The 27,664-nt window shown below is 43.7% G+C and overlaps 3 protein-coding genes across 3 annotated transcripts; all 3 read left to right on the top strand.

Annotated features, from left to right (window-relative positions):
- Positions 1-448: 448 nt before the first annotated feature.
- On the top strand, positions 449-1,887 carry LOC125619670 (olfactory receptor 7D4-like). The gene has a single exon (XM_048813226.1). The coding sequence runs from the start codon at positions 721-723 to the stop codon at positions 1,189-1,191; it is 471 nt and encodes a 156-aa protein (XP_048669183.1). The 5' UTR covers positions 449-720; the 3' UTR covers positions 1,192-1,887.
- A 9,277-nt stretch (positions 1,888-11,164) lies between these two features.
- LOC107152233 (olfactory receptor 5C1) lies at positions 11,165-12,491 on the top strand. The gene has a single exon (XM_015497755.2). It carries the CDS (start codon positions 11,165-11,167, stop codon positions 12,203-12,205), a length of 1,041 nt encoding a protein of 346 aa, XP_015353241.1. The 3' UTR covers positions 12,206-12,491.
- A 6,156-nt stretch (positions 12,492-18,647) lies between these two features.
- On the top strand, positions 18,648-21,010 carry LOC107152232 (olfactory receptor 1K1). Its single transcript, XM_015497754.2, has one exon. The coding sequence runs from the start codon at positions 19,183-19,185 to the stop codon at positions 20,131-20,133; it is 951 nt and encodes a 316-aa protein (XP_015353240.1). The 5' UTR covers positions 18,648-19,182; the 3' UTR covers positions 20,134-21,010.
- The last annotated feature ends 6,654 nt before the right edge of the window (positions 21,011-27,664 follow it).

Genomic DNA, 27,664 nt, shown 5'->3' with positions numbered 1-27,664 from the left:
GGGCACTTAACCACGGAGCCATATCCCTAGTCCTAGTTTCCCCCTCTCCTCTTTTTGTGTATTTTATTTAGAGACAGGGTCTCACTCAGTTGCTTACAGCCTCGCTAAGTTGCTGAGTCTGGCTTTGAACTCATGATCCTCCTGCCTCGGCCTTCCAAGCTGCTGGGATTACAGGTGTGCACCATGGTGCCCAGCTTCACTTCCTTTAAATGCACACTCACATATATAGGTGCACCTCGAATCACCCACTAAATCCTAGAATTACATGAACCCAAAACAAGCTCCACAACATAGAGATTGAAAAAAGTTGCTGTAAAATATACAAAGGAATTAAAGCTTAGAGAGGTTCACTCCAGCTGAAATCCAGCTCAGCCTCATTCAGACACATGGGGGTCAACTTGCCTGATCACAGGAACCTAGATACCAACACCCCCAAGGTGATGCCTGATTATCATGGTCCATGGTCCCCCAACTTTTCATGTTTGTATACATGTAATTATATCTACTACTGAATCTCAGGGTCCTCTTGAAGGAACAGAGAAAAAAACATCAAAGTTCTTGGACTCTGTGATTTTTAGAACCTACTTTTTGTAAACAACACTCTGCTCTATTTTCTCTATCTTGGAAATTAGAAAGCAAACCATCGTCTCTGACTTCCTGCTTCTGGGCTTCTCTGAGCACCAGGAACAGCAACCCCTCCTGTTTGGGCTCTTCCTGGGCATGTACCTGGTCACTCTGCTGGGCAACCTGCTCATCATCCTGGCCATTGGCTCTGACCCGCACCTCCACACACCCATGTACTTCTTCCTGGCCAACCTGTCCTTCGTGGATACCTGCTTCACCTGCACCATTGTCCCCAAGGTGCTGGTGAACATCCACACGCAGCAGCACACCATCTCCCACACTGGGTGCCTCCTGCAGATGTACTACTTCATGGCACTGGCCCTGCTGGATGACTTCCTGCTGGCCATCATGGCCTATGACCGCTATGTGGCCATCTGCCTGCCTCTGCACTACACCACTGTCATGTGTCCCCAGCTGCTGGTGGCCACGTCCTGGCTCTGCTCTATCCTCCTGGCCTTTTCAGCAGATTTTGGAATGGTGGCATCTGTGATATACACAATGGTCACCTCTATGCTAAGCCCCTTTATCTACAGCTTGAGGAACAAGGATATAAAATGGGCTTTATGAAGACTACTTTGCTGGAGGAGATGTTCTGCCCCATAGAAAGCCCTTCTGCCTAAGTTCCCAGACTTTTCAACACATTTTCCTCCCTAGACTTCCACATTTAATATATGGGGGAAAAAAATCACATTAAAGCAGACAGATGCTTAACTTGAAATGAAGACTCTGACACTGTAATTGTAAATAGTTAAAGATGTGGCAAATAAACTAATGAAACTGGCCGCAGAGATAGCTAAAAGAGACCACTCTCCCTGGGGTGTGGAGCTCCTAGGGGGCTCCCGGTCCTGGATAGCCCCCCTAATCGGGCCTTTATCAATGATTCTCTTAGTAATTCTTATAGGTCCTTGCATTTTCAATTGCTTCCAAAATTTCTTGATGAACCGGATAAAGATCTTCACCAGTCAACCAACCATATGGTCCTGGGTAGCTACACAAGACTCCAACCTGAAGGATACCCAGAGGATCACAGAATGACCACACCTGGAAACTATTAAAAGAAAAAAAAAAAACTTAAACCCCATGACCACACTTCCCTACCTGGAGACCACTGCCCCTTCCCAGCTGCAAGTAGCTACAGAAGACTGACCTTTCAGCCCTCTGCCATAATAAAACAAAAAAAAAATTTAAAAAGGGGAAAATAATGGGATATCCTAGACTTAGTAACTCCATTTTGGTTCTGGGACTCAGAACCTTAGGATACTCTGTTCCCATAACCACCCCACTTCCAAGTTCCCTAAATACAAAAATCTGTTGTTACCCAAATACCTGCACCCCGGGTCAATATTAGCTTGATGCACCCAAGGTCATTTTCAGCTTGCTCTTGTTCCCTGTTTAAAAAGATATAAAAACCCTATTCAAATAACTCTGGCTGCTGTGCCACTCTCCTGGGCAGCCTCGCAGGCCTTACCTGCTAATAAATTTTGCTTTCTGAGTATGAGACTCTGTCTCGAGAAATTTCTTTGAGAATTCTATCCTAACAGTTGGAAATTCTAAGACTAATTAACAGACATTTAAAAATGCCACTGAAGAAAACTAGAAGAATGGCTCCAGCAAGTTACCTGACATCGGTGGCAGAATATCAATCTGTTCAAGTGCCCACAGAACACTAACCAAGATAGACCACACACAGAGAGTAACATGGATCAAACCCAAAACATTAATCTACATGAATAAAATCAGAGACTAGGAGCTGGAGTTGTGGCTCAGCGGTGGCTGAGCGTTTGCCTCGCAGGTGTGAGGAGGTGGGTTCAAGCCTCAGTACCACATAAAAATAAATAAACAAAATAAAGTTATTTTGTCCATCTACAACTAAAAAAATATTTTTAAAAAATCAGAGACTAAAAGCTATACGTATGCTCCATTGTGTTAAAGCAACACAACACTCACTGAGACACAGTGTATCATTGAACTATCAACTCTATGATGGTTTTCCTCTCTTCTTTACTTTCCCAGCAAACTTTGTTAAGTCATAGGTCTCCAAACCTTGCACACAACTATAGTTTCTGAAAACATAGGTGTATCTGAGAAAGATGGCTCCATCTGACATATAAAATACAGAATTTATTATGCTGAATTTGGTCTTAGGTCATGAAAACATTGGATCATAGCCAATTTTTTCCCATATGACTCCAGGGCATGGAAACCCCATGTGACCAGTCATTCCAAGAGTATACCAACCAGACGGGCTCTGTTTTATTGCACACAGCTATACGGAAATACTGTGTCTTGGCGAGGGTAGTGCTGCTGGGAGTTTGGGGTGTTGTTGTTGTTGTTGTTATGTATTGTAGCAATGGGTATCACATAATAGCACTCATTGCCTTGAATAGATTATATCATTTAGTTCTTTGTTTGTTTTGTTTTTGTTTTTGTCTTCATTATCTTTCTTCCTCTGACAAAACATAAGATTCAGATGTCATTGGCTCTTTGTTCAGAATATGGACTGGTTCATTGAAGACACTCCATAAATATTTATTAAGTCAACAAATGAGCTTTTTTCCTTCCCCTGCATCACCCACCACAGCCCATCGCCAAGTTCCATTGATTCTACTCCAAAGAATTTATCAAATCCATGCTCTCAAATCCTCTCTCCTTGTACACTGTCATACCTCAGACCAGATCAATGTCATCTCTGTCCTGGACTATGAACAGGCCCCTGACTGGTCTCCTTTAAATCCTTTCTACTCGCACACCAATCAGAGTGATCACTTGAAAGGGTACATCATGATGTAGCCCTTCCTTAAGCATCTCAGTAGTTATTCATTATTTGGGGGATATAAAAGAAAGACATATATTCCACATGGCCAGAAAGTCTCCACTATTTTGGCCTCTGCCTCTCTCTGTAGGCACAGCAGCACCCCCTCTCACCACTCTCTGAGCACAAGCCCCATGGGCCTTCTTTCAAGTCTTCAAATGTTCCACTTGCATTCCCACTTCCAAGCCCTTGAACATGCCTTTACTCTCTCCTGAGATACCTATCTCTCCCCAATATTTTTTGTTTAGTCAACTTTGACCCTTTCTCCCTGCAAGTTTCATGAAAGGGACCATGGCTTTTCCATTCATAATTTTATCCCACACTCTGAGAAGTTCAGAGCATAGCAGAATTAATAAACACTAGTTACAACTAAAGAACACTTTGCTAACCTGAAGGACAGGTTAGCTGTAAGTCACATTATAGAAATTAGGTGATGCCATATCATAACCACCTACTCCCTAGAGCCTGAGTCACTTGGCCCTGACTTCAGGCTCAGCCCCATTCCCATCTCCAAGGAGTGGTTCTTAATCCTACATGGACATTCCAAGTGGTTTTAAATCATGAGAGCTAAAAAAAAAATCACTCATGCCTGGACCCATCTCTAGCAATTCTGACTTGATTTCCTGGGTGCTTACTCTATACCTGGCCCTGACCTCAGTTTGCTTCCAGTCTAGGACAGCATCATACACAGTCATCTGGGTCCTTGTCTGTCTCTGATTCATGCTGTTGTGTGAGCATCTTCAAGATGCACAGTGGAAAAGAGAAGCTCTGGGGGCCTGGGGCTGTAGCTCAGTGGCAGAGCGTTGCCTAGCATGCATGAGGCACTGGGTTCAATCCTCAGCACCACGTAAAAATAAATAAAGGCATTCTGTCCACCTACAACTACAAAAAAAAGAGTATCTCTGCTGCAGAGGCAGGAAGTCATCCTACAGAAGGCAATATCTGAGCTTTTCCTAAAGGAAGAGTTTACCAGTAGATGAGGAAGAGGCAAGATATTTCAGGCAAGAGGAAGAGCATAACTTGTTAGAACCACAAGAAAAAAATTGAGTTTGTGTAGAAGGGCTTCAAAGATTCTAAAGCATAGTGAAATATTTATATACTGAGTTCCAAAGAAAGTGAGCCAAAGGGACCCCTTTCGTGGAGTATGTTTGTCTTCCCCACATAGAGCCTGGGGACCCACTCAGTCAAACTTCTCTAATCTCCCCAGGAACTAAAAAGTGAGTCATCCCTGGCAATCCCCTGCCACCCACTGTCACAACATCCACAAGGGATATGGAGATTCTCCACGGACTCTGGGATAGCAGAGAGAGAAGGAAGCTTCAGGAGGAAAACAGAAAGCCATTCCCTCAGGGGCCAAGAAGATTTTAAGTCCCCTCTTCCTACCTCCTGGCTGGGGCACATCCCTGCTCCCTTCTCTGCCATTTTCACCCCCAAAGACTGGACTGAAGCTGCTCTGATGAAGAGCTCCCTACCTACCTCCATTTATAGGTATGTCCTTAAAACCCATAACCACACACCATCACAGGGACAGCAGCTGGTGTCTGGGTCAAGGCATATTACATGACTGCATGCTGGGGAGAAATAAGCTAAGAATTCAGGGTTGTTAAGAAAAGGGCAAGCCACACATTGAGAAATGGCAGGAGGCCACCTTAACCAGACTGGAAGCTCGGCTTGGGAGGGCCAGATCAGCTGTACATCAGAATCACCCGGAAAAAAACTGGGGATGGGTAGAGATTGAACCCAAGATACTTTAACACTGAGCCCAACCCCAGTCCTTTTTTTTTTTTTTTTTTTTTTAAGACAGGGACTTGTTATATTGCTTAGGGCCTGCACTAAGTTTCCCAGGCTGCCTCAGCCTTCCAGGGGGAATCAGAGGTGTACACCACCACACCAGCTATCTAGAACTTTTTTTTTTTCAGTTGCAGATTCCTGAGCCTCACTCTGGATCAATTGTTTAGAATTTCTGGGCACTTGTGTAGCAATGTAGCTTTCCACAAAATTCCACCAGTAATTCTAATGACACCAACCCATAGAGTAGAGTGGGAAACGTTGATCTGGTCCAAACTGCTTAATCTATAGATGAGGGGACAAAAAAAAAACTGCAACCAGTAACTTGGTAATTTATTAAGAGGCATACTTATGGTCTCTTTTCAGAGACAGCATTTTCAGGAAATATAAGGAGATCTGAGCTCAAGTTCCAGATCTACCCCTGCATAGCTGTGTATTCTGGGACAAGCCCCTTCCCTTCTTCAGAACTCAGTTTTCTTACTTTCAAGATAATATATCCCCCTATCCAGAGAAGGAAAGGGTCTTGGGGACACTGGAGAAGAGATCAGATGCACCAGGTGGGGACCCCAGCCATGCTACCTACCAGCCTCCCAAGCTGGAGCAAATCTTTAAGAAGCAGCAGGAGAAGTGAAGGCTGGGAGCCAACACCTACTGACCCAGGTGGGACCAGTCTGTTCTCGGTAAGTGTTTTAAGAGCTAGGGAGTCAAGCACACGGATTTGTAACAACAAACCCCACCATTGTGTTCAACTATAACGCACTGATAAATATACATATATACATGGAAAAGAAAGAAGGTCAGGCATGTGAAGGCAAAGCCTTTCTTCAGTTACAGAAATGGGTTCCATACAGCATTCCCCTCACACATGCTCCTCACATTCCTGAAAGGGAAGAATAATCCAAGGCACAGGGATCAACCATCCCAGTTTGCCAGGAATGGAGGGGTATTTGGAATACAAGACCCTCAGGGATAAAACTGGGACAGTTCTAGGCAAACTGGGACAGTTGGTCACCCTAATCCAAGCAGGGAGGGTGGATGGATGGAATTTCCTTTACTGCAGAATGGAATACATAAAAGCCTTTAGCCAGTCACAGTGAATATATGAGGTAGCTGCTTTCATCATTCCAAAAGAATTTACTGAACACCCACTTTGTGCCCAGCTATACCAGATACTTGGAAATAACAGTGAAAGAGACACTACCTCCATTCTCATAGAATTTACAGCTGAAGAGAGGAATACTTCACAACTTTACGGTGATGTTGAACTCTCCAAGTTACCTTCTGCCCACCCTTTCTGCTTAGTTTGCTACCTTTACAACATGCACCAAAGTAAATTCCAGATGCACTAAACATTTAACCATAAAAATGAAACTATGAGCCAGGCAAGGTGGTGCAGGACTATAATCCCAGAGGCTCAGGAGGCTGAGGCAGGAGGATGATGAGTTCAAAGCAAGCTTAGCACCTTGCCGGTGCTAAGTGAGACTTAGTGAGACCCTGTCTCTAAATGAAATACAAAATAGGGCTAGGGATGTGGCTTAGTGGTCAAGTGCCCCTGAGTTCAATCCCTGGTACTGCCCCCCCCCTCAAAAAATGGAATTATGAAAGTATAACAAGAAAAACATAGGAGATATTTTTACAGTCTTAGAATAGATAGGTACATATGTACATTGATACATAAATAGATACATAGACTTCAGAAGCTTTAAACCCAGGGACTCAAATATAAATGTGCAATTAAACAAATCACAAAAGTTGAAAAGATTAGAAAATGAACTTTTATATATAATTGTAATGCACTACTTCAAAATAATAATAATAGAAGAGAAACCATTAGAGTAGAAAAATGTGGCTGGGAGGGAGGAGTAGGTAGGGAAAGAGAAGGTGCTGGGGAATGAGAGTGATCAACTTATGTGCATGTATTAATATGCAACAATAATGCACCAATAAAAAACCATTAAGAAAAGAAAGTCAACTTTAGACTAAATAGAGCCAGGAGCCTTAAAGTTCAGTCATCTGGTTCCTCTAGCACAGATTAGCACCTGAGAGCAAATCCAGAAATGATTTTTTGTGGAAGCCTGAGTCCTCCTGTTTCCTTGGCAAGTCCTACATGGAACTACACATCCAACCTAGAATTTCAAGTTTTCTTCCCATTGGTAGTAAGACAAGAGAGAGAGACATTAATGGAGAATTATGTTACTTACACACACACACACACACACACACACACACACCCCATAAAATCTACTTAACTGAAGCTTAAGGATCTTTGCACCAAAAATGTCAAAGCAAAAAATAAAAGCCCTGAAATCTTATTATCCCCATTTTACAGTTGGAAAAATGGAAAGGCACTTGAAGCAGTTACACCCCTCACTTTGTAAGGGTGAGTGATGATGACTTTCCAGGTCGATAGAACGAAACACACAGGGGTTGGCTGTCAACCGGGTTCTGCACACAGAATTTCATTCAGGCAGCTGATTCTGTTCATGGGCAACCTGTAGTTGAGCGGAGCTGAAAGCCCACGATTTTTTCCACCAGTGACCCCAAGTAGGAGAAGGGAGAGATCCCTAAACACCTGTGTCCCCAAGGGTGGAAGGGTGAACTAGGCATGGTACCTGAACTCAAGATGCTCAATTAGGTGGAGGACAAACACTTAGGTAGGGTTATTATAGGACAATGAAGTGCCACGCAGTGTGATGGAGCAACGAAACATAGTCCTCTAGTCTACTGAGCTTTGGACCCTTTGGCATTTCCCCGTCCTCCCTTGCTCCAGCCTCTAGTAACTACCTTTCTGCCCTCTGTTTCTAAGAGATCAACTTTTTAGATTTTGCTAATGATTGCAGTTAATAATCAGCTATTATTATTATTATTATTATTATTATTATTTTGTACTTTCTTATCAATCTGTATTTTTTTGCAAGTTCTGGTTTTGAGCTTTCTCCATATTGATGCATCTAAGTGACTCCTTTCCCATTTAATCCCCATGAGGTAATTGATAAAGATTGGGTATCACAAATGGTTGGCCATTGTGAAGAGTCAAGGAGTGCATGCACCCTTAAGCATGTCTCCCTGTATACACATGTGAATGTTTTCAAAAGTAAACACCCATAAGTGGAATTACTAGGTGTGATGGAATACACGAATGTGAGCCCAAAATCCATGTTGAAATCCTAATCTCCAATATGTAGTTAGTATTCAGAAAGGGGCCCTTTGAGAGATAATTAGGTTAAATGAAGCCCTTATGTTACTGCAAGATTACAGTAAATCACCAAGTCGATCTTAAAGCAGGAGACGGAAACATCCACCAGATGGCAGGTGGCTGCAAGTCTATAAACCCTCCCCGGGGGTCAAATACACCTTTTATAGTCCAAAACCATATTAATCATAAGTGGCTGTTGCTATGACTCAAAATCATAACCAAACGTTATGAGATCTAAAAACATAAGAAGAAGGGGCAGTGGGTCAAAACATCCCTAATTGAGTACAAGTTAAAGAATGGTTACTAATGTCTGGATAATCAATCTCTGACAGGTACATTGTTCAAGAAAAATGAGAACCAAAAAGAGAACAATTTTATATTGTATAAGAATTGCCATTTTGTGTCACCAAACAAGCTATGCTAAGCAACTGTTGATGGGCACAGAGGTGGGGTGTTCCCATGGGAGAAGCATTTCTTACATGATGTGGAGTCTCAGGGTAAAAGGGAGTCTGTTTGGTCTTTGCCCATGTACCCTGGCCCATAACAGTTAGGGTGGGGTCCTCATGATAGAATCAGTGCCCTTATAAGAAGAGATCAATGAATGTTACCTTTCTCTCTCTCTCTCCCTCTCTCTCTCTCTTCCCTCCCCTTCTCCCTCCCTCTCCCCTTCTCTCTCTCTCTCTCTCTCTCTCTCAACCTTCCCTTCCCCTTCCCCCATCTCTCCACTATGTGAAAATATGGCAAAAAGGTATCTATCTGTCTGCAATCTAGAAACACAGCCCTCACCAGAATCCAACTATGCTGACACCTTGATCTGATCTCAGACATCTCAATCTCCAGAACTGTGACAAATAAATGTTTGTTGCTTAAGCCACTGGGCCTATGGCACTTTTCTATAGAAACTCAAGCAGGCTATGAAACTAGGGTATGCACAGTTATGGAAAATGTCCCAATTTACATTTCCACAAGCGTGGACCTCACCAACATGTGGTATCAGTATCCTCAAACTTTTTCATCCAAGCTGTGCTTTGTAGAAAGACCTTCATCATCCTCACCAGAAAGGGATGTCCCAAACTTCAAACCTCTCTTTTTAAATTAGAGCTTAATAATTACACATAGCAGTTGGGTTCATCCCAACAAACTCATACATGCATGGAATTCAATTTTAGTTCATGATTCCCCCATTCCCCTCCCACACATCCAACCTTCTCTTAAAGGGAGAGAGAAAAAGCTGGGCGCAGTGGCTTTACATTACACACCTGTAATCCCAGACACTGAGGGTCCCAGACACTGAGGCTGAGGCAGGAGGATCACAAGTTCAAGGCCAGCCTCAGCAAATTAGTCAGGCCCTAAGCAATTTAACAAGAACCTGTCTCAAAAAAATAAAAATAAAAAGGTCTGGGGTTGTAGCTTAGTGGAGAGGCACCCCTGGGTTAAATCCCTAGTACTGAAAAAAGGTGGGGAGGGGAAGAGACTTCACTCAGCTCCAGGCCCTTTGCTACACACCCATTGCCTCTTAGGCAACAGAGATAAGGGAGCCAAAGTGACTTGCTTGAAGTTACAGCAGGAAGTGACAGAAACTGGACTCAAAACCAATCCTAAATGCTGCTAGTCCATACTCTTCTCACTGTTTTTACACCCAACTAAAATTTACCAAGCACTGATTACACACCAGAGCTTGGAAAATAAAAAATGAATTACAGGCCCATTCTTATCACATAGCAATATTCAATACATGTTTTTTTGAATGATTATTGAAACAAGGAGCTCAAAACCCCCAGGAGAGAGACACGTCAAAAACGTTTGGGATTGACTGGTGACATGCTACCATAGATGCGATAGATGCATGTTCCACTGCCGCAGGCATAGATGAGGGGGAAGTTTAGTTTCTTTTGAGGAGATCAGAGAGGACTCCACACTGGAGATAGTTTATGTCAAACACAAAAAGAAGAAATGAGTTCTCAGAGGGAACAAGTACAAAGGCAAGGGAGTGTGAAGCTACATTGCCCTTGGGGGAATTATGCTGATTTTTGCTTGCCAGGGAGTTGCTTCCTTCCTGGATTGAACCAAAAGCATCTGACTCAACTCAACTCAGTTCACTGGAACTTCTATACATGCCTGTTAGGTACCCGGCCCTGTGTGAGATGCTTTACATTCATTATCTCACTGAATCCTTGCAGGTTTCCCCATTGCCCAGATGAGAAAACTGAGGCTCAGAGAGGTGAAGAATCAGCACAGTAAAGGAGTTCACCCTCTCTGTTCTTTCCACACCAAACTCTCCCCCAAGGATACCAAGGCTCTCCTTTCCCAGGTCTTAACTCCTAAGGAAAAATGTCCTCCCAGGAAATGTGAAAGTCCATAATTAGTTGCCCTTTGGATCAGGGGACTTTTCTGCCCATTCCATTTTCTCTTTTCCTCCCCAGGACACTGGAAAGGAAAATGCAGATATAGTCATAAAATTTTTAATCCTTGGCCAGACACTAAACTAAATGTCATCCTCATTCATTTAACAAATAATTATTGAGCATCTGCTATGTGCCAGGGAATGTTCTCAATACTGTGGATACAAAAGTGAATAAGACAGACCAGACTCCTGTCTTTGTAAGGGCAAACTTGCAATAACTTCTCAGTGTTCAAAATAAAGGTTTTGAGAAGTTATGTGACTTGTCCAAGGTCTAACAGCGACTTTGTTTCAATTAGGATTGAAACCCAAGTCTACCTGACGTCTGGTGCTTTCTCTTTCCATGATGGCCTCTCATCTCCCTCTTGCTTTGCCTCTCCTCAAGTCTCTGTCCAGCAGGATGAGCTCAGAGAATGTCACCTGGGGCAGGGTTGCCCCTGTTGAATTCATCCTCCTGGGCATCACGGATCGCTGGGACCTGCGTGTGACCCTCTTCTTGATCTTCTTGCCCATCTACCTGGTGAGCCTGCTGGGAAACATGGGCCTGGTGCTGCTGATCCATGGGAATGCCCGGCTCCACTCCGCGATGTACTTCTTCCTGGCCAACCTCTCCCTTCTGGATGCCTGCTATTCCTCAGCCATTGGCCCCAAGATGTTAGTGGACTTGCTGCTGCCCCGTGCCACCATCCCGTATGCAGCCTGTGCCCTCCAGATGTTTATCTTCGCGGGGCTGGCTGATGCAGAGTGCTGCCTGTTGGCCGCCATGGCCTATGACCGCTATGTGGCCATCGGGAACCCGCTTCTGTATACAACGGTTATGTCACCACGTCTGTGCTTGGCCTTGCTGGGGGCATCAGGCCTGGGAGGGGCAGTGAGTGCCTTTATCCACACAACTTTCACCTTCCGCCTGAGCTTCTGCCGCTCCCGGGAGGTCAACAGCTTCTTCTGTGACATCCCTCCACTACTGGCCATCTCATGCGATGACACCAGTCTCAACGAAGTCCTCCTCTTCGCCGTCTGTGGCTTCATCCAGACAGCCACGGTGTTGGCCATCGCTGTCTCCTACGGCTTCATCGCGGGGGCTGTGGTCCGCATGCGATCGGCCGAGGGCCGCGGGAGGGCAGCCTCTACCTGTGGCTCCCACCTCACAGCTGTGGCCATGCTATATGGGACCCTCATCTTCATGTACCTGCGTCCCAGCTCCAGCTATGCCCTGGACACAGACAAGATGGCATCTGTGTTCTACACCCTTGTCATTCCAGCTCTCAACCCCCTCATCTACAGCCTCCGCAACCAGGAGGTCAAGGAGGCCCTGAGGCGGACCCGGAGTCGATTCTGCTGTCCAGGGAGGGGTACCAGGGACTGGTCCCAGGAGGCTGGTTAAGTCTGACTATGGAAAGACGAGGACACTCTGTCCCATCACCGCAGGAATGAAATAGCTGTTCTGATTTGGATGTCTTCTGTCATTGTTTAAGGGATTATCAAGGGGGAAATGGAAGCATCCAGGAGGGAGACAGGAAGCCATGAGTATTCTATGGCTAGCCCTAGAGCCGGAAATCGAGACCAGGTTAATGTTTCTATGGAGCTCCCTGAGGGTCCTCAATGTTCAAAATATAAAAGTTCCCAGATGTTACCAGGTAACATAAAATAGCATGATTTGCCACCTAAAGAAGAAGCTGATTGGAGCTGGGGCTGTAGCTCAGGGGCAGAGCACTTGCCTAGTATGTGTGAGGCACTGGGTTTGATTCTCAGCACTGCATATAAATAAAGGCCCATCAATGTCTAAAAACAAAATTTTTTTTAAGTTACATTGTTTTAAAAAGAAGAGGAGGAGGAGGAGGAGGAGGAGGAGGAGGAAGAGAAGGAGGAGGAGGAGGAGGAAGCTGATCCCCAGAAAGGCTAAGTGAGAGCTGTGTGGTCTCCAGGTATTCCTAGATTCTCATGGCCAGTGAGTATGCTCTGAACTCCTTGACCACAGGAGGGTGGCCTCAGAAACCACTCATGCCAGAGTGAATTGATGAAGCAAACATTCCACCCTTGTGTATTTCACATCTCAGGAAAATGGCTGAGTGGTTGCAGGACAAACAGAAGCTCATTCCTTAAAATTACTGCACTTGGGTTTGGATTTGGCCAAGGTCACACTAATTCATGCTCATGGTGGAGGTTAATTAAAATCTGCATTATGATTATAGTTAGAATAGGGTTGGAATTATGGTTATAATAGCCTTCAGGTTGTGGCTACCAGTTGAAGAGCTTAGGGTTAAGGTTAGAATTAGTCATTAATCAGGTAATTATGGATGGATTAAAATTATGAAAATTGTATGATTCAGATTGGTTTTTTATTAGTAGCAAATATGGGATAAATTTAGGAGTCAGAGTTTGGATAAACTTAAGACTGGTTGGAAAAGTTGCAAATATCTTGGGGTTAATGTTAGAGCATAAAACTGATCAAATTGGGCTGTGAGTTACAGTTTAGTTTGTATTAGATATCAGGTAAGCGGTGTGTGGTTAATGATTGTGATAAATTTGAGTCATGGTCTAATTATTACAGGTTAGGCTGGGGTGAGAACTAGAGGAAAGGCACAAGAATATTTTATGTATCAAACTGGCATGTTTTGGTGACTTAAGACTTAAGGTTATGGAAAATGATTAATGTTTCTTAAAACCTAAGATATTGGAAAATGGTGAATTTAGTTAAATTTCATTTGGAATTACAAACTCACTCAGATTAGCATATGATTAGAGTCAATGCTCTGTGCTAAGATTAAGACATCCAGAGCTAAGGTTGTGATGAGGAAAGGGAACACCATCACCCTGACCTCTTGGGCAACGGTAACTGCAGTGCACCAAGTCGTGGGTTAAAGTACACCCTTCAGAACCAGTGTTCTTCAGGCCTTCACACACCCATAGTTCACAATTTTTGTAGACTTCCTTTGTCTTTTTGACTCAGTTTCACATGGGCAAATCCAAGGCACTGCGGCTGCCTGGGAAGCACTTCCATGCAGGAGCAAGACAGGAGTTATGGGGCAGGAGCTTCCAAAGAGAGGCGGAACACAGCCAACAAAAAATGTCTACTCCTGCCTTATCACCCTTCCAGTTCCCTGATTATGGATGAGGGGGTTCAGGGTGGCAATGTGTGGGACTCAAGCAATACTTCACTATGACCCCAAAAGGCTCCCAATGGAGTCTCTTCCTTGGGCCCCCGTCTGGACTAGCCTCATCCCTCCACTTTCCTCTTTAAGGAGAAATCAGCCACCTGGCACTTAGATTGCAGAAAGACTACAGGCTTCAACCTGGCTTCCTGGGAAGGTAATGTTCCTTGTTATCGGAACCAGGGTCCTCTCACTTAGTAACTATGGCGTTCTTGGAGATCCCAAGCTAATGGAGAGAAGAATGTAGATAAGATGTCTCCTCGAATCTTAAAGAACTTCATAGTTTTCCTGAAAGAATGACAACTCATCCCTGTTTGCTCAGAACTATTCCAGTCTTATACTCGAAGTCCCATATCCCAAGATGGCACTCAGTCCTGGGCAAGCCAACATAGTTGGTCACCCTATTTCCTGATGAAATGGTATCTTGAGAGCAGATATACAATATCCCAAACTCAGCACATTTGGACAAAAGTTTGATAAATAAATTTAAACATCTTCTCCAATTACAAGCTTCTATCATCTTTTCCCAATTCCCCAACTCCTCCTGCCTCCTGTCACCATAACAATCCATAAGCCACAACAAAGGCTGGAAGTATTATCAGAAGAGTTGTCAATGGCAGGACTGGGAACTTAAGATTTGCCCCCAGTTTATAATGTATGGATTTTCATCCACTCAAAGATCTCCTTTATGGTCTGTGCTTCTTTCTTGGAGTTCTCAGGGCATGGAGTACCCACCACAATGAGGAGAGTTTCCCAAGGGGCCGGTGCCCTACATCTTGGCCTACAGGATGTGCTTAGGTGCTTCCAGAGACAATAACTACATGAATCCTAGAAACCAATCCAAGGAGACAAGTTGCGAGCTATTACACTGGGCCTATTTGATAAGAAAACAAGAAAGGAGAGGGGGCAGATTTGAAGACAGTAACAGGGCCCACCCTGGAGAACAAAGGAAGAGAAACTGTCAGATTTCCATTTCTAAAGTGAGATACCCAGCAGGGCTCATCCAACTCTGATAACAATATCCCTTTTAACCTCCTTCACCACTATTTACTAGGACAGACAGTGAGAAGAACAGGGAGTTTGAAGTGGGGAAAGCTGAGGGTCTTATTTGGAGCACTTACTATACCAGAGGAGTTGGGCTCAGCAACATGAGTGGGAATCGAGAGGAAGGGGCATTATGTTGGGGGCAGGGACAAATGTAAAAGAAAGGCACAGGAGTAAAGTAAGGTCAGGTGGGGAGAAGACTCTAAGAAGACAAATTTAACTGGCTTGAGAGGAGTGTATTGGGAAAGACACAGAGGGAAGTTTGAAGACTGAGGATCTGGGATGAGAAGGGCACCTGCAGCTTGGATATGAGGTAGGGGAATTTGGACTTTACTCAACAGACAATAGGGAATCATTGAATTTCATATTTAGAATCTTTCTTTTATGGTGTCATGGAAAGCCATTCCCATCTGGAATGCTACATGTAGACACAATTCCCTCTTAGCACAAACACACTGAGAAAAACACACCCTCACCCTAGATCCAGACTCCTATGGGAAACATTCCTGAGCAAAGGGACAGTCTCAGAGGTGTGGCCACCCCCACAGATGCAGATGCAGCTGCACAATTAGACACACTCAAGCTCCTGGACACATATGGTTACACAGGGCCATGCTCTCCCCACACCCAAGCACACACTCTACACACAGCCATGTATATTGCCATAGTCACCAGACGGACAAACCCTCTCAGACCTATACTTCCTATAAGAAGCTGCCAGCCCAGCTGAGGTCACAGGAGGGTTGGCCCCAGAAGCTACTGCTATAAACCCTGGACTCCCCATCATTCTTCTGGGGGTCCAGAGATCAGCCTCATCCTTCTTTCTCACAGGGAGCAGCAGCTTTGCCATACACAGGGCTTCTGAATGTCCCCTGAGTTGGAAGCAGCACCTATCACCTCATCTCCCACCAAATTGGGCCCAGAGAGAAAGGATAACAAGTCCCAGAGCTGAGCTTCTTCCTACTCTAGAGATGAAGGCTGGGGCAAAGGGGGTTGCCTCTGAGAAGTTAAGTTGCCCTCAAGGTCCCCAGTCCCATAAGTGCAGCCAATCATTCCCTCCTCAGACTCTCCAGTGACAAGCTACATCCAGACCCTGCTGATGCTTCCTCCTGTGATGTGGGAGGGCAGAGGATACACTTGGGGACAAGGGTCAGGCTTCAGAATATGCAGCTGTCCTCCTGTGTGTGACAGTGTGTGTGAGTCCTACGTGTGAGTGTGAGAGCATGTGCTGTTTGTGAGGCTGTGATTGGGCATTGCCGTCACTGCACAATGGTGTCACTGGGAATGGAAGCAGTGCATATGTGGAAGTGCCCCTCTAGGGTAGCACATCTCTCTGTGATCCATGACGGGCCCAGGTGAGTGTAGCCATATGCGTGAAGATGCAAGGCTATGGACTCTGAAGCTCTGCATGACTGTGTGATCAACAAGGAGATTGGGTGTGAATGGGTGTGCATGAACAGGCACCTGGGAGAGTGTTCACAAAGAGAAGGTGCCAATGAAAATGTACATGATGGTTCACAGCACATATCATCTGTGTATGGTGATACATGCTGCCACAAACAGGCGTATATAAACAATTGTCACCCTCTAAGAGCTTATGCAATTGCATTTGACTATGAGTTTACACGTATGCTGTTCTGGGTCTTTAAATCTTGTGGTTCTACTTGTCTGCCTACTTGAAAGTGAATGCATATGTTGGTTCCACATTTCTGGTACGATTGATCATGCCTGTGTATTTGCACATTTGCACACTTGCTCGTGTGTGTTTGCAACTACATATAAATGTTTCTACAGTCGGCTCAGTATATCTGAATGTTTATTGGGACCAATTTAAACAGGTTGGAATTTCAGTTTCCAAAATCAGGTTTCTCCTCCATCCTACCCAGTCACCCTTATGCTTTTCACCTCTTGGAAATTTGGAAATGATTGGTAATTTGAAAAAAGAAGAAGAAAAAGCTTAACAGGGAGAGGATGCCAGAATGTTCTTCTTAACTGGTAGAGGAAGAAGAGGAGGACCAAAGGATAAGGAGGTCTCTATCTGATTGTCTTATTTTTTTATAGAGAAAGATTTAAAATAAGAGATCATTCTCCTGCAAAGGTAGTCTCAGCATAGTCTTCAGCAAACCTGTGTCCCCAAATCCTCTCATTTTAAAGCCCCTCTTAAAGGACTTCCCAAAGTGTCTACAATGATATTCAGACATGGAAAAAATAAAAGCAGTGGATCAAGTTGCCTCTGTCCTTAAGAATCAAGCCTCTGTGGCTGGGGATATAGCTCTGGAATAGAGCAAATCACCTAACATGTATGATGCCCTGGGTTTGATCCTCAGCACTTAAAAAAAAAAATAAAAGAGTTAAGTCTGCACTTCCACAGACATGTCTGTTCCAACAAGTTTCTCCCTAAAGCGTGTGCCTTGGCACTTGCAAGATGTTCGGTAAGTATTTTAATTTTATGAAAAAAATTTTCCAGGGATATGGGGAATCTTCCAGATTTATTTGTTCATTTTTTTCCAGTGAGAATAACAAGGTCATGAAAGTATTAAAAGGAGTGAACTTCCTACCTGTGCCTGCATGACTCTAGAGACCATTCCTTTAATTCCTATGTCTCATTCCAGTATCATGGCTGGTTTATCAGGATAATGCTTGAATCGTTAACAGCTTCATAGGTATACAATAAACAACTTTAAAAACTTTCATTTCTTTCCTTGCTAGTATGATTGGACATTTGTTACTGCATCTGATTTTTTTTTCTTTTCCAGTACTGGGGATGAAACCCTGGGATTCACACATACTAGGCAAGTGCTCTACCACTGAGCTATACCCCCAAACCCAGATTTTTTTGTTCTTTTTTTTTAAACAGGTCTGAAAATATCTTCTTTCTTTTTTCATACTTGATTAGTATTTTGGCTTAACATAAAATTCTAAATTCAAAAATCTTGTTTCTCCACAATTTTTCAAATATTTTTTAGTTGTAGATGGACATAATAGTTTATTTTACTTTATTTTTTTGGTGGTGCTGGAGATTGAACCCAGGGCCTTGTGCATGCAAGCACTCTACCAACTGAGCTATATCCCCATCTCTACCTTTATTTTATTTATTTTATGTGGTACTGAGAATCAAACTCAGTATCTCAAATATACTAGACAAATGCTCTATCACTGAGCTACAATCACAGTCCCTCTCCATAATTTTAAGATATTATCTAACTGTGTACTACCGTCTACAATTGATGAAAAAAACTGGTGGCAATCTGATTATCAGAATACCATGGGTGCACTTTATGCCCTTGGGAAGTATTTGTTATTCTCTTTATCACCAATGTTCTAAAATTCCATTATTTATGTCTAGGAGGTGTGAGCTCATATTCACTTTAATATAACACATGAACCCATAAGATTTGGAGTTTTCCTAAGCTGGGTGTGGTGGCACACACCTGTAATCCCAGAGGTTGGCAAGGTTGATGCAGGAGGATCATGAGTTCAAAGCCAGCCTCAGCGACTTAGGCAAGGCCCTGAGCAACTTAGCAAGAACCTATCTCTAAATAAAATAAAAAGGCCTGGGGACATGACTCTGTGTTTAAGCACCCCTGTCTTCAATCCTTGATACAAAAAAAAAAAAAAAATACACACACACACAATTTTTCAGTATTTCTTTGATATGTTCTTCTCCAGCATCTTGATTCTGGTTTTTTACTGGGGTTTTGTTTGTTCATCTTGCTTTTCACTTTTTCTTTCTTGAAATAAATGCCTATTGGTCAGATATTTCTAAATTAATCCTCCGTTTTATCTTTTGTCGTTTTGCTTCTTCCCTGTTCTATATCCTTGGGCAATATCATTTGTTCTTTTTTTTTTTTTTTTTCAAATCACAAAATACCAAAGCCAGAAGTGCCCTTGTAGATTACCTAGTTCTACTGACTTATTTTACATTACTTTATTTTACAGACTGAGACTCTGAAGCTCAGTAAGAAAGAAGTGTCCAGAAGTGTAATGACTTGCCCACAGTCACATCTGTGTGTAGAACCAGAGCTCCCTGACTTCAAATCCATGACTTCCTCACATCCAGCACGCCTTGAACAATAAAGACCCTCACTTTTTCCCTCAGACATTGTGGACATGGCCCAACCGTAAAAAGGAACCCCTAGGTTCCAGGGGAACATCAAGACCAGCCATGGGCGCTGTCAATGAGTCCTCAGAGGGAGCACCATTCATCCTACAGGGACTGACAACAAGCCCAGGACAGAGGTGGCCTTTCTTTGTGCTGTTCTTGTTCTTGTATGTGGCGGGCATCCTGGGTAATGGGCTCATTGTGGCTGCCATCCGGGCCAGCCCAGCCCTTCATGCACCCATGTACTTCCTGCTGGCCCATCTGTCCTTTGCTGACCTCTGCTTTACCTCTGTCACTGTGCCAAAGATGTTGGCCAACTTGTTGTCCTATGACCACTCCATCTCCCTGGCAGAGTGCCTGACCCAGATGTACTTCTTCTTTGCCCTGGGAGTAACTGATAGCTGCCTCCTAGCCGCTATGGCCTATGACCGCTATGTGGCCATTCGGCACCCCCTCCACTATGCCACAAGGATGTCGCGGGCTGTGTGCATGGCCCTGGTGGGGACAGCTTGGCTGGTGTCCCACATCCACTCCCTCCTGCACGTCCTGCTCATGGCCCGCCTGTCCTTCTGTGCCTCCCACCAAGTCCCCCACTTCTTCTGTGACCACCAGCCTCTCTTAAGGCTCTCCTGCTCAGATACCCGCCACATCCAACTGCTCATCTTCACCGAAGGTGCTGCGGTGGTGGTCACTCCCTTCCTGCTCATTCTTGCCTCCTATGGGGCCATCGCAGCTGCTGTGCTCCGGCTGCCCTCCGCCTCTGGGAGGATCCGGGCTGTGTCCACTTGTGGCTCCCATCTGGCTGTGGTGGGCCTCTTTTATGGGACAGTCATCGCAGTCTACTTCCAGCCCACATTCAGATATAAGGCAGAGCGGGGCCGTGTGGCCACAGTCATGTACACCATAGTCACCCCCATGCTGAACCCTGTCATCTACAGTCTCCGGAATCGTGATGTGCAGGGGGCACTCCGAGCCCTTTTCACTGGGCAAAGGATCTCTGCTGGTGTCTCCTGAAAGTCGGACCACACCAAGAATAGATTTCATCAGCCACAGTGACGACTCATAAATGTAATCCTCTGTTCTCTGCTACCTTCAAAAATCGTAACAATGGTCATCATTTTCTGAACACCTACATGAAGCAGATCCTTGCCTAATCTCGCTTTATTCCCATGGCAACAGGGAAACAGATATCATCACAAAGTGTTACAAAAGGAAACTGGTGCTCAAAGACAGGAAGTGACTTTCCCAAGTTTACCCAATTCTCAGGGGACAAAATCTGGACACTTTCTGATACATAATGACCTCTTCTAAGAGTCACTCCCAGGCATTTGGACATCTTCTAAAGACTTAGTGTGATCTAGGAACATACTCAATCCCTGGGACTTGCTCTGTGGGTTAGGGGGACTGGAACTTTATTTTCAATCATATCATTGTGTGTTCTAAAATAAATTGACTTCACAACCATATGGGACATGAATAAAAGTTCCCATGCCCATGTTTGACCCCTCCATACACAGTCTGGCACATAGGAGGGGCACTCTGCTCATCTGAGTTGAATTACTGTATTTTTACGTCAACAAACATTTAGAAGCAGTCTGTTTTCTTTATCTTTTTCTCTTCATTGCTATAATGTTGCCTGCTCAGATACACCTGGAAATGCTGTGGACATGCATGGACAAGCACAGTAATAAAATAAAACAAAATAAAAGCAAAGCTGAGAAGAAAGGAGGGTGTATATGGAAGAGGTACTCATCATATATGTCAGCACTTCATTTATGTTTACCCACAAAGAGCTTACATACTTTTTTTTAAAATAAAACATTCCAGTAATTTTAGTCAACAATGCAAAAATTTCAATATATAAAATAGAAATTTAATCCTATTAATGATAAAATTCCTTTTGTAGTACAGTTTTTTTTTTTATTGTTGGTTGTTCAAAACATTACATAGTTCTTGATATATCATCTTTCACACTTTGCTTCAAGTGGGTTATGAACTCCCATTTTTAGCCCATATACATATTGCAGAATCACATCAATTACACATCCATTGATTTACATATTGCCATACTAGTGACTGTCGTGTTCTGCTACCTTTCCTATCCTCTACTATCCCCCCTCCCCTCCCCTCCCCTCTTCTCTCTCTACCCCCTCTATTGACCTTCATTTCTCCCCCTTGTATTATTTTTCCCTTTCCCCTCATTTCCTCTTGTATGTTCTTTTGTATAACCCTGAGGGTCTCCTTCCATTTCCATGCAATTTCCCTTTTCTATTTTTTTAATCATTATTATTTGTTCTAATCAGTAATACATGACAGCAGAATGCTCTTCGATTCATTGTATACAAATGGAGCCCCAAAAGATAAAATGGCCTGGAGACAAATGGCCTAGATAGGTCCTTCTGCCCCTAGAAAGACCACTAAAGAGTCTAGGCCACTAAAGAATTTTCCCCTAGATCTTTTTCGCATGAAATATAGAGACTAATTTTTTTTTTTTTTTTTTTGTACTGGGGATTGAACCCAGGGGCACTTATCCACTGCGCCATATCCCCAGCCCATTCATTTTTATATTTTATTTAAAGACAGGGTTTTGCTTAAGGACTGGCTAAATTGCTAAGGCTGGCTTTGGACTTGGAATCCTTCTTCAGGCTCCTGAGCTGCTGGGATTATAAACTAGTGCCAGGGCACCTGTCCAAAAGACTAGCTTTTTAAGCAAAACAAATGTATGCAAATGACTGAGTCCCTTCCAAAACACACTCCATGGAAAAGCTTATACTCATTCCAGAGAGGCTAGTTCCATTCAAGGGATTTTGCAGTACCCCCCTCCCACTGCCCCACTTTAGAAAAACCTTTGAGCCACACCAAGAAATCGCCTCTGCCTCTTCTCACCCGACACGTTCCCTGAGCTTGTCCTCAAATGACTTCTGACCATTTCATAATGAATCCAGCCCTCTCTCCTTTATTTTATTCAAAACAATGTATAGCAGTGTGAAGCACCGCATCCCAAAAATAATAATAATTTCTAATCTTTATAAAGTAAGACGGGCTTCATGTCAAAAGTATAGTGATTGGAGAGATTTTAGTAGTGAAAGAGACTCAGATCATAAGTGGTAAAGTGATTACTCCTTTGAAAGGAAACAAAGAAAATTTCTATAACCTTAGTCTTCTTTCAGGAAAGGGCCTCCACAGGGAAAATGAACCCATTAGAGTTGCAAAATAAAAACATAAAGATTCTCAACACAGTAAGTAATGTCTGCTTGAACACTCCTAGAAATGGATTGATAATCCAAGCTCTTCAGGCAAGCTGTTAGCTCACGCTGAACCACTGGCGCGTCCTTTAGCTCAGCCTGGCCACATCTCCTCTCCTGTTTTCTCCACCCCCTTTTCCTTACTTGTCTATCCTGTTTTCTCCTTTTGGCCCTGTGTTTCTACTTTCTCCCCCTCTTTGTTCTTCTTCCTCTCCCTCCCCACTCTCTCTCCTTCACTAATATTTGCTGGGTACAAGTCCCCCCATCAAGGGCACTAGGACCATAGACAGCCTTGGCCCTTGCATACACAACAACAAAGTGGATTATGATAAAAGCCAGAGAGAAGCATGAAGTGCTGTAGGAGCATCAAAGAGGGAGGAGGGACTTGGGATTGAAAGGGAAGGGAGAGTTGAGGAAAACTCAGGGAGGAGTATGGAAGATGACATCAATGACCTCAGTCCCTCACTTGTTCTTGAATCCATGTCCCTGGCCACGTAACTTTGCCCTCCCATTGTGATCAAATAAGTGATTCTTTGGCCACCAGGGTGTTAGGAGCCATGACAGGCAGAACCTGAAAAGTATCCATGATAGTGGGTCATTCACTATGTTTCTTTCGTTGTCTGAGAAGTCCATGTCTAATGTGTTCACTGGTCCCAAGAGGAGGAGAAGGGTCACATGGAACAGGACTGCTCTGGCCAGAGTGACCAGGGCAGAGCCCCCAGCTGACCTGCAGATATAAGAGCAAGCCCAGCCTAGATCAGGGAAGCCCAGCAGTGAAGTTAACTGATTCAAGTTTTAAATCACTGAGTATCAAGGTGTCCACTCTGAAACTCAGGTGGAAATTTGGTCCCCAGTGTATCAAGATTTAAGGAGAGGGCTGGGGATGTGGCTCAAGCGGTAGCGCGCTCGCCTGGCACGTGTGCGGCCTGGGTTCGATCCTCAGCACCACATACAAACAAAGATGTTGTGTCCGCCGAGAACTGAAAAATAAATATTAAAAAAAAATTCTCTCTCTCTCTCTCTCTCTCTCTCTCTCTCTTTAAAAAAAGAAAAAAAAAGATTTAAGGAGAGGTTAAGAGGTGATTAGATCATTAAAGAGGGATTAATGCCTTTCTCACAGGACTGGGTTGATTTTCAAGATAGTGAGAGAGTTTGAGCTCCCATGGAACTGAATTACTTACCACAAGGGTAGAATGTTATAAAGCATGTATTTTATCTCCTCTGCATGTACCTTCTTGCCCCTCATACTTCTTTCATGTTATAAAGCATCACAAATCCATCACAGATTTGGTCACCTGATATTCAACCTCTTGGAATCCAGAAGTATGAGCCCAAATAAATCTCTTTTTCCTTATAAATTACCTAGTCTCATGTATTCTGTGATAGCAAGAGAAAACACTAAGACTGGGTGGTGTGTTACACAGTAAAAACAAACTGAGGCAGCTCCCTTCACTATTTCTGGTATTTGTCTTTTCCTCCAGTGCAGCGTCTCTCTCTCTCTCTCTCTCTCTCTCTCTCTCTCTCTCTCAGCCCTTTCTACGTCCTGAAAATTTATCTATCAATATATACTTTCTTTTTCTGTTTGCTTTAAGGAATTTATTTTGGTATTCTGAGCATGTTTCTGCCCTCAAACATAGGCTGATCTACCTAGGATTCTTTGAGTGTGTGAGTTAGTCATGGACTGGGAGCTCCTAGAAGTTAAGAGTTGGGACTCCCCTTTCCTATCTCTCAATCAAATCTACTTTCTCATTATAGAGACTCCGAGTCCTCTCTTGGCCGCCTTCTTTGGAGACTTTGAAGTCACTCGCACACCCAGATCCAGACTAAGCTGGGACACTTTCTCTTATGGGGAAGGAAACTGAAACTGGCAGAAGTAGTGGCTGTTAGAAGGAAGGGGTGAACAAAACCAATGACATGCCCCTCTGTGGGAAAGAGACTTCACACACACACTCCACTGCCCCTTCTCCTCTTCCAGGACCACAGAACAACCCACAGCTGGCAAAATGAGGACCAAGGTGATCACCACCACACACCTCATGGAATCAAGCAAGCATTGACCTCAGAAGGCACAATGGCAGACAGAAGTCAGCACAGGCTGCGCTGGCTTTGCATTCCTTGTACCATTTGTACTGTTTCATTACCTGGCAGACGTCTGAGGGGCGAGCAGTTGCATGAAGAAGAGACAAAACATAAGGGGCAGGCTTGCTTTATAACAGCCCACTCTTGTGGCAAGTAATCCAGTTCATGAGAGCTAGCACTCTCTCAACTACCTTGAGAATTAACCCAGTCCTGTGAGAAAGGCAGAATTCCCACTTAATGATCTAATCACCTCTTAACACCCCCCCCACACACACACAACATACTTGGCCTTCCTTATGCCATCCATAATGTAATACAGTATCCCCAGCTTGGTGAGGTCACTTTCCCAAAGATCCAAGGTAGGAAGTAGTAGAACTAATATTTGAGCACATATCCATCCCTAGGCAGAAAAGAGGAATAGTGAACCCACCCCCCACCTCAGCCCATTCTTATTCCAGATCTACTTGCCATGTATTAGAATTTATGAATAATTGAAATGCTCAGATAAAATACATACTCTGTCCCTTACCCCTGAACTTTCATAATCAGTGGATCTGGGTGAGAGCAGGGACTTGGTTTTTTGTTTTTTGTACTGGGGATTGAACAATCCCCAGTCCTTTAGCACCCAGTCCTTCTCTCTCTTTTTCATTTTGAGACAAGGTCTCCTAAGTTGCTGAGGGCTTCACTAAATTGTCCAACCTGACCTGGAACTTATAATCCTCTTGCCTCAGCCTCCCAAATCATTGGGATTATGGGCATGTGCCATAGCCTCGATAGGACTACATTTTGAATAAGCATTTTGATGGAAGTGTCACAGCCCTAAATCATGTAAAAACCAAACAACCCAAGATTGCCAAAAGAGAGGTGGTATCCTTGTCTTGGGAAAGGCCAACCTGGCCAGGAAGTATTCAGAGATAACATGAAGGCTGTAGGAAATACATGCCTATGCAAAAGATGGACAGCAAAGTTTCTCATGGGGAGAAGTTTCTGTGACTCTTACCAACTCTCATTTGATTTACGATTGAGATGTTATAGATCTTCTCTTTTGAATTTATAGAAATTACTAGGAACTAGTAACTGACTTCAGGCTGTTATCACAAAAATACCATAGACTGGGTGACTTAACCAATAGACCACATCTTACAGATCTAGAGACTTGGAAATCTAAAATTAAGGTGCCTACAGATACAGTTGTGGGTGAAGGCCCACATCATGGTCTGCAGCCTTCTTGCTATAACCTCATGTTGTGGAAAGATGAAGCTCTAGCATCTCTTCCTCATCTTAAAAGAGCACTAATTCAATCCTGGGGGCTCTATCCTCATAACCTCATTCAAACCTGCTCGCCTGCCAAAGACCTCCCCACCTGATACCATCACATTTGGGGGGAGGGCTGCAACAAACGAATTTGGAGAGGGAAACATAACATGTGATCCGTAACAATTTAAGCTTTTCTCCATTAGCCCCGGATTGTCGAGGGGAACACTGTGCAAGGGAAAGGGTCCTATTGAATGCAAACTCTGAGTACCCGCCCTTCCACGTCCTCTGTATGCCCCAGTGGCAGGGTATCTGTCATATTCTCTCAAGTCTGTTTCTGTGTCTTTTCTCTTCTCATCCCACCGACCACCTACCACATGCATCAAACTAAGAATTCCACAGGGGCAGAGAGCATATCTGATTTCTCTTCCATCTCAGAATACCATGCACAGGGCATGACCCTGAGTAAACAAATAGAAAATGTATGCTGAAATCAGGAAATGGGCTGAGGGAGGAAGGACTGGGATGGTGAGAGTTGGAGACCTTTCTAGGAGTATCATTTGTAGTAACAAAGCAATGGAAAACAAGGTCACAGGCAAGAATAGCTACATTTCCTGACCACAAACTGCATTAGTCAGCTTGAGCTGTCACAACAAAATACCATGCATCAGGTGGCTTAACAACAGAAAATATTCTCTCAGTTCCTGAAGCTCTAAGTCCAAGATCAAGGTGCCATCAGGGTTGGTCTCTGGTGAGGGCTCTCTTCCTGGCTTGCAGACTGCCACCTCCTGGAAATGTCCTCACAGAGCCTCTTCCCAAGTTCTGGTGTCTCTTCCTCATCTTATATGGACACCAGTCCTTTTGGATTAGGGCTCACCTTTAGAAACTCATTACTTCCTTAGAGACCCTATCTCCAAATATGATCACATTGGGGGTTAGGACATTAAAAGAAGACTTTGAGAGGATGTGATTCATTTCATAACACCAACTATAGTACAGGCATCCCTTATCTCTTTCCAACAGCTTTTTGGGTGAACACGATTATTACCTGTTCATAATCAAGACAGCCATGGCAGTAGTAAGATCTTGAGCTCTGAGCTCTGAATTCCTAGTTCCTTGAGTTAACTGTTTATTAGGTGGCTGGCCTTAGGAAAATTGTTTAACTAAATAAATTATGATAATTTAATCACTCTGGGGGTTTTGTGAGAATTATATAAGAAAATATGTATAAAATACTTTAGAACAATGGCCTGGCACACCGTAAATCTCAATACGTTTGGGGCATTCTCAGTATTTAAGGCTGAATAGTCATTGAGAATAAATGGTGGGACTGGGATTTGAACCAAAGATTGTGCTCTTAACTAAGGAGATCCATCCCCTGCCGAGTCCTCACTGCACCTGGGGCCTGAGGGGGGCCTACTGTCATCCTCTTTCCTTCTTTAGTCTACATCTCCCTCCCTCTTAACTGACCAAGGTCTGAAATTTAAGTATATGTTCATTCATCAGTTTACATTTTGTTTTCTCCTATACTCATTATTTAAAGTATATGGATTGAATTCTCTCTTGTTCTCAGTCCTAAAGATAACTTCTCTGACATTATTCATACGCAGTGCTAAACATATCACCCTGGGGCCCTAAATCTCTCATCTGTGGCCTGGTTTTCTCAGCAGCAACAAAACTATTCATTTCTGCTCCTCTGCTGCCACCTTGTGCCTATTTGAGCATTTCCACATTACTTGGCAAGGGTGGTGTGAGTTGGAGACCTTTTGGATTGATCAAGATCAATCTTGATCTAGTTCTGTTTCTTAGTGAGCATAGGTAATGCACTTATGACTAAATATATGAAATATTTATGGGAAAGAGACATAACAAGTGACCTTCTGTCCCATCGTGATGAATCCAGCCCACCCATGTTGCTTTGGGATTTTCCCTACATAAGCAACGTATATTGATTTTTGACAGGACAC

The sequence above is a fragment of the Marmota marmota genome, unplaced genomic scaffold (assembly GCF_001458135.2).
Source record: "Marmota marmota marmota unplaced genomic scaffold, marMar, whole genome shotgun sequence".
Classification (NCBI taxonomy): Eukaryota; Metazoa; Chordata; class Mammalia; order Rodentia; family Sciuridae; genus Marmota; species Marmota marmota.
Note: the sequence above shows the minus strand (reverse complement) of the source record. Positions and strands in the feature narration are given on the sequence as shown.

Excerpts from the sequence above, each read along its gene's own strand:
- LOC125619670 (XM_048813226.1), top strand. The coding sequence starts at position 721 with ATGTACCTGGTCACTCTGCTGGGCAACCTGCTCATCATCCTGGCCATT.
- LOC107152233 (XM_015497755.2), top strand. The coding sequence starts at position 11,165 with ATGATGGCCTCTCATCTCCCTCTTGCTTTGCCTCTCCTCAAGTCTCTG.
- LOC107152232 (XM_015497754.2), top strand. The coding sequence starts at position 19,183 with ATGGGCGCTGTCAATGAGTCCTCAGAGGGAGCACCATTCATCCTACAG.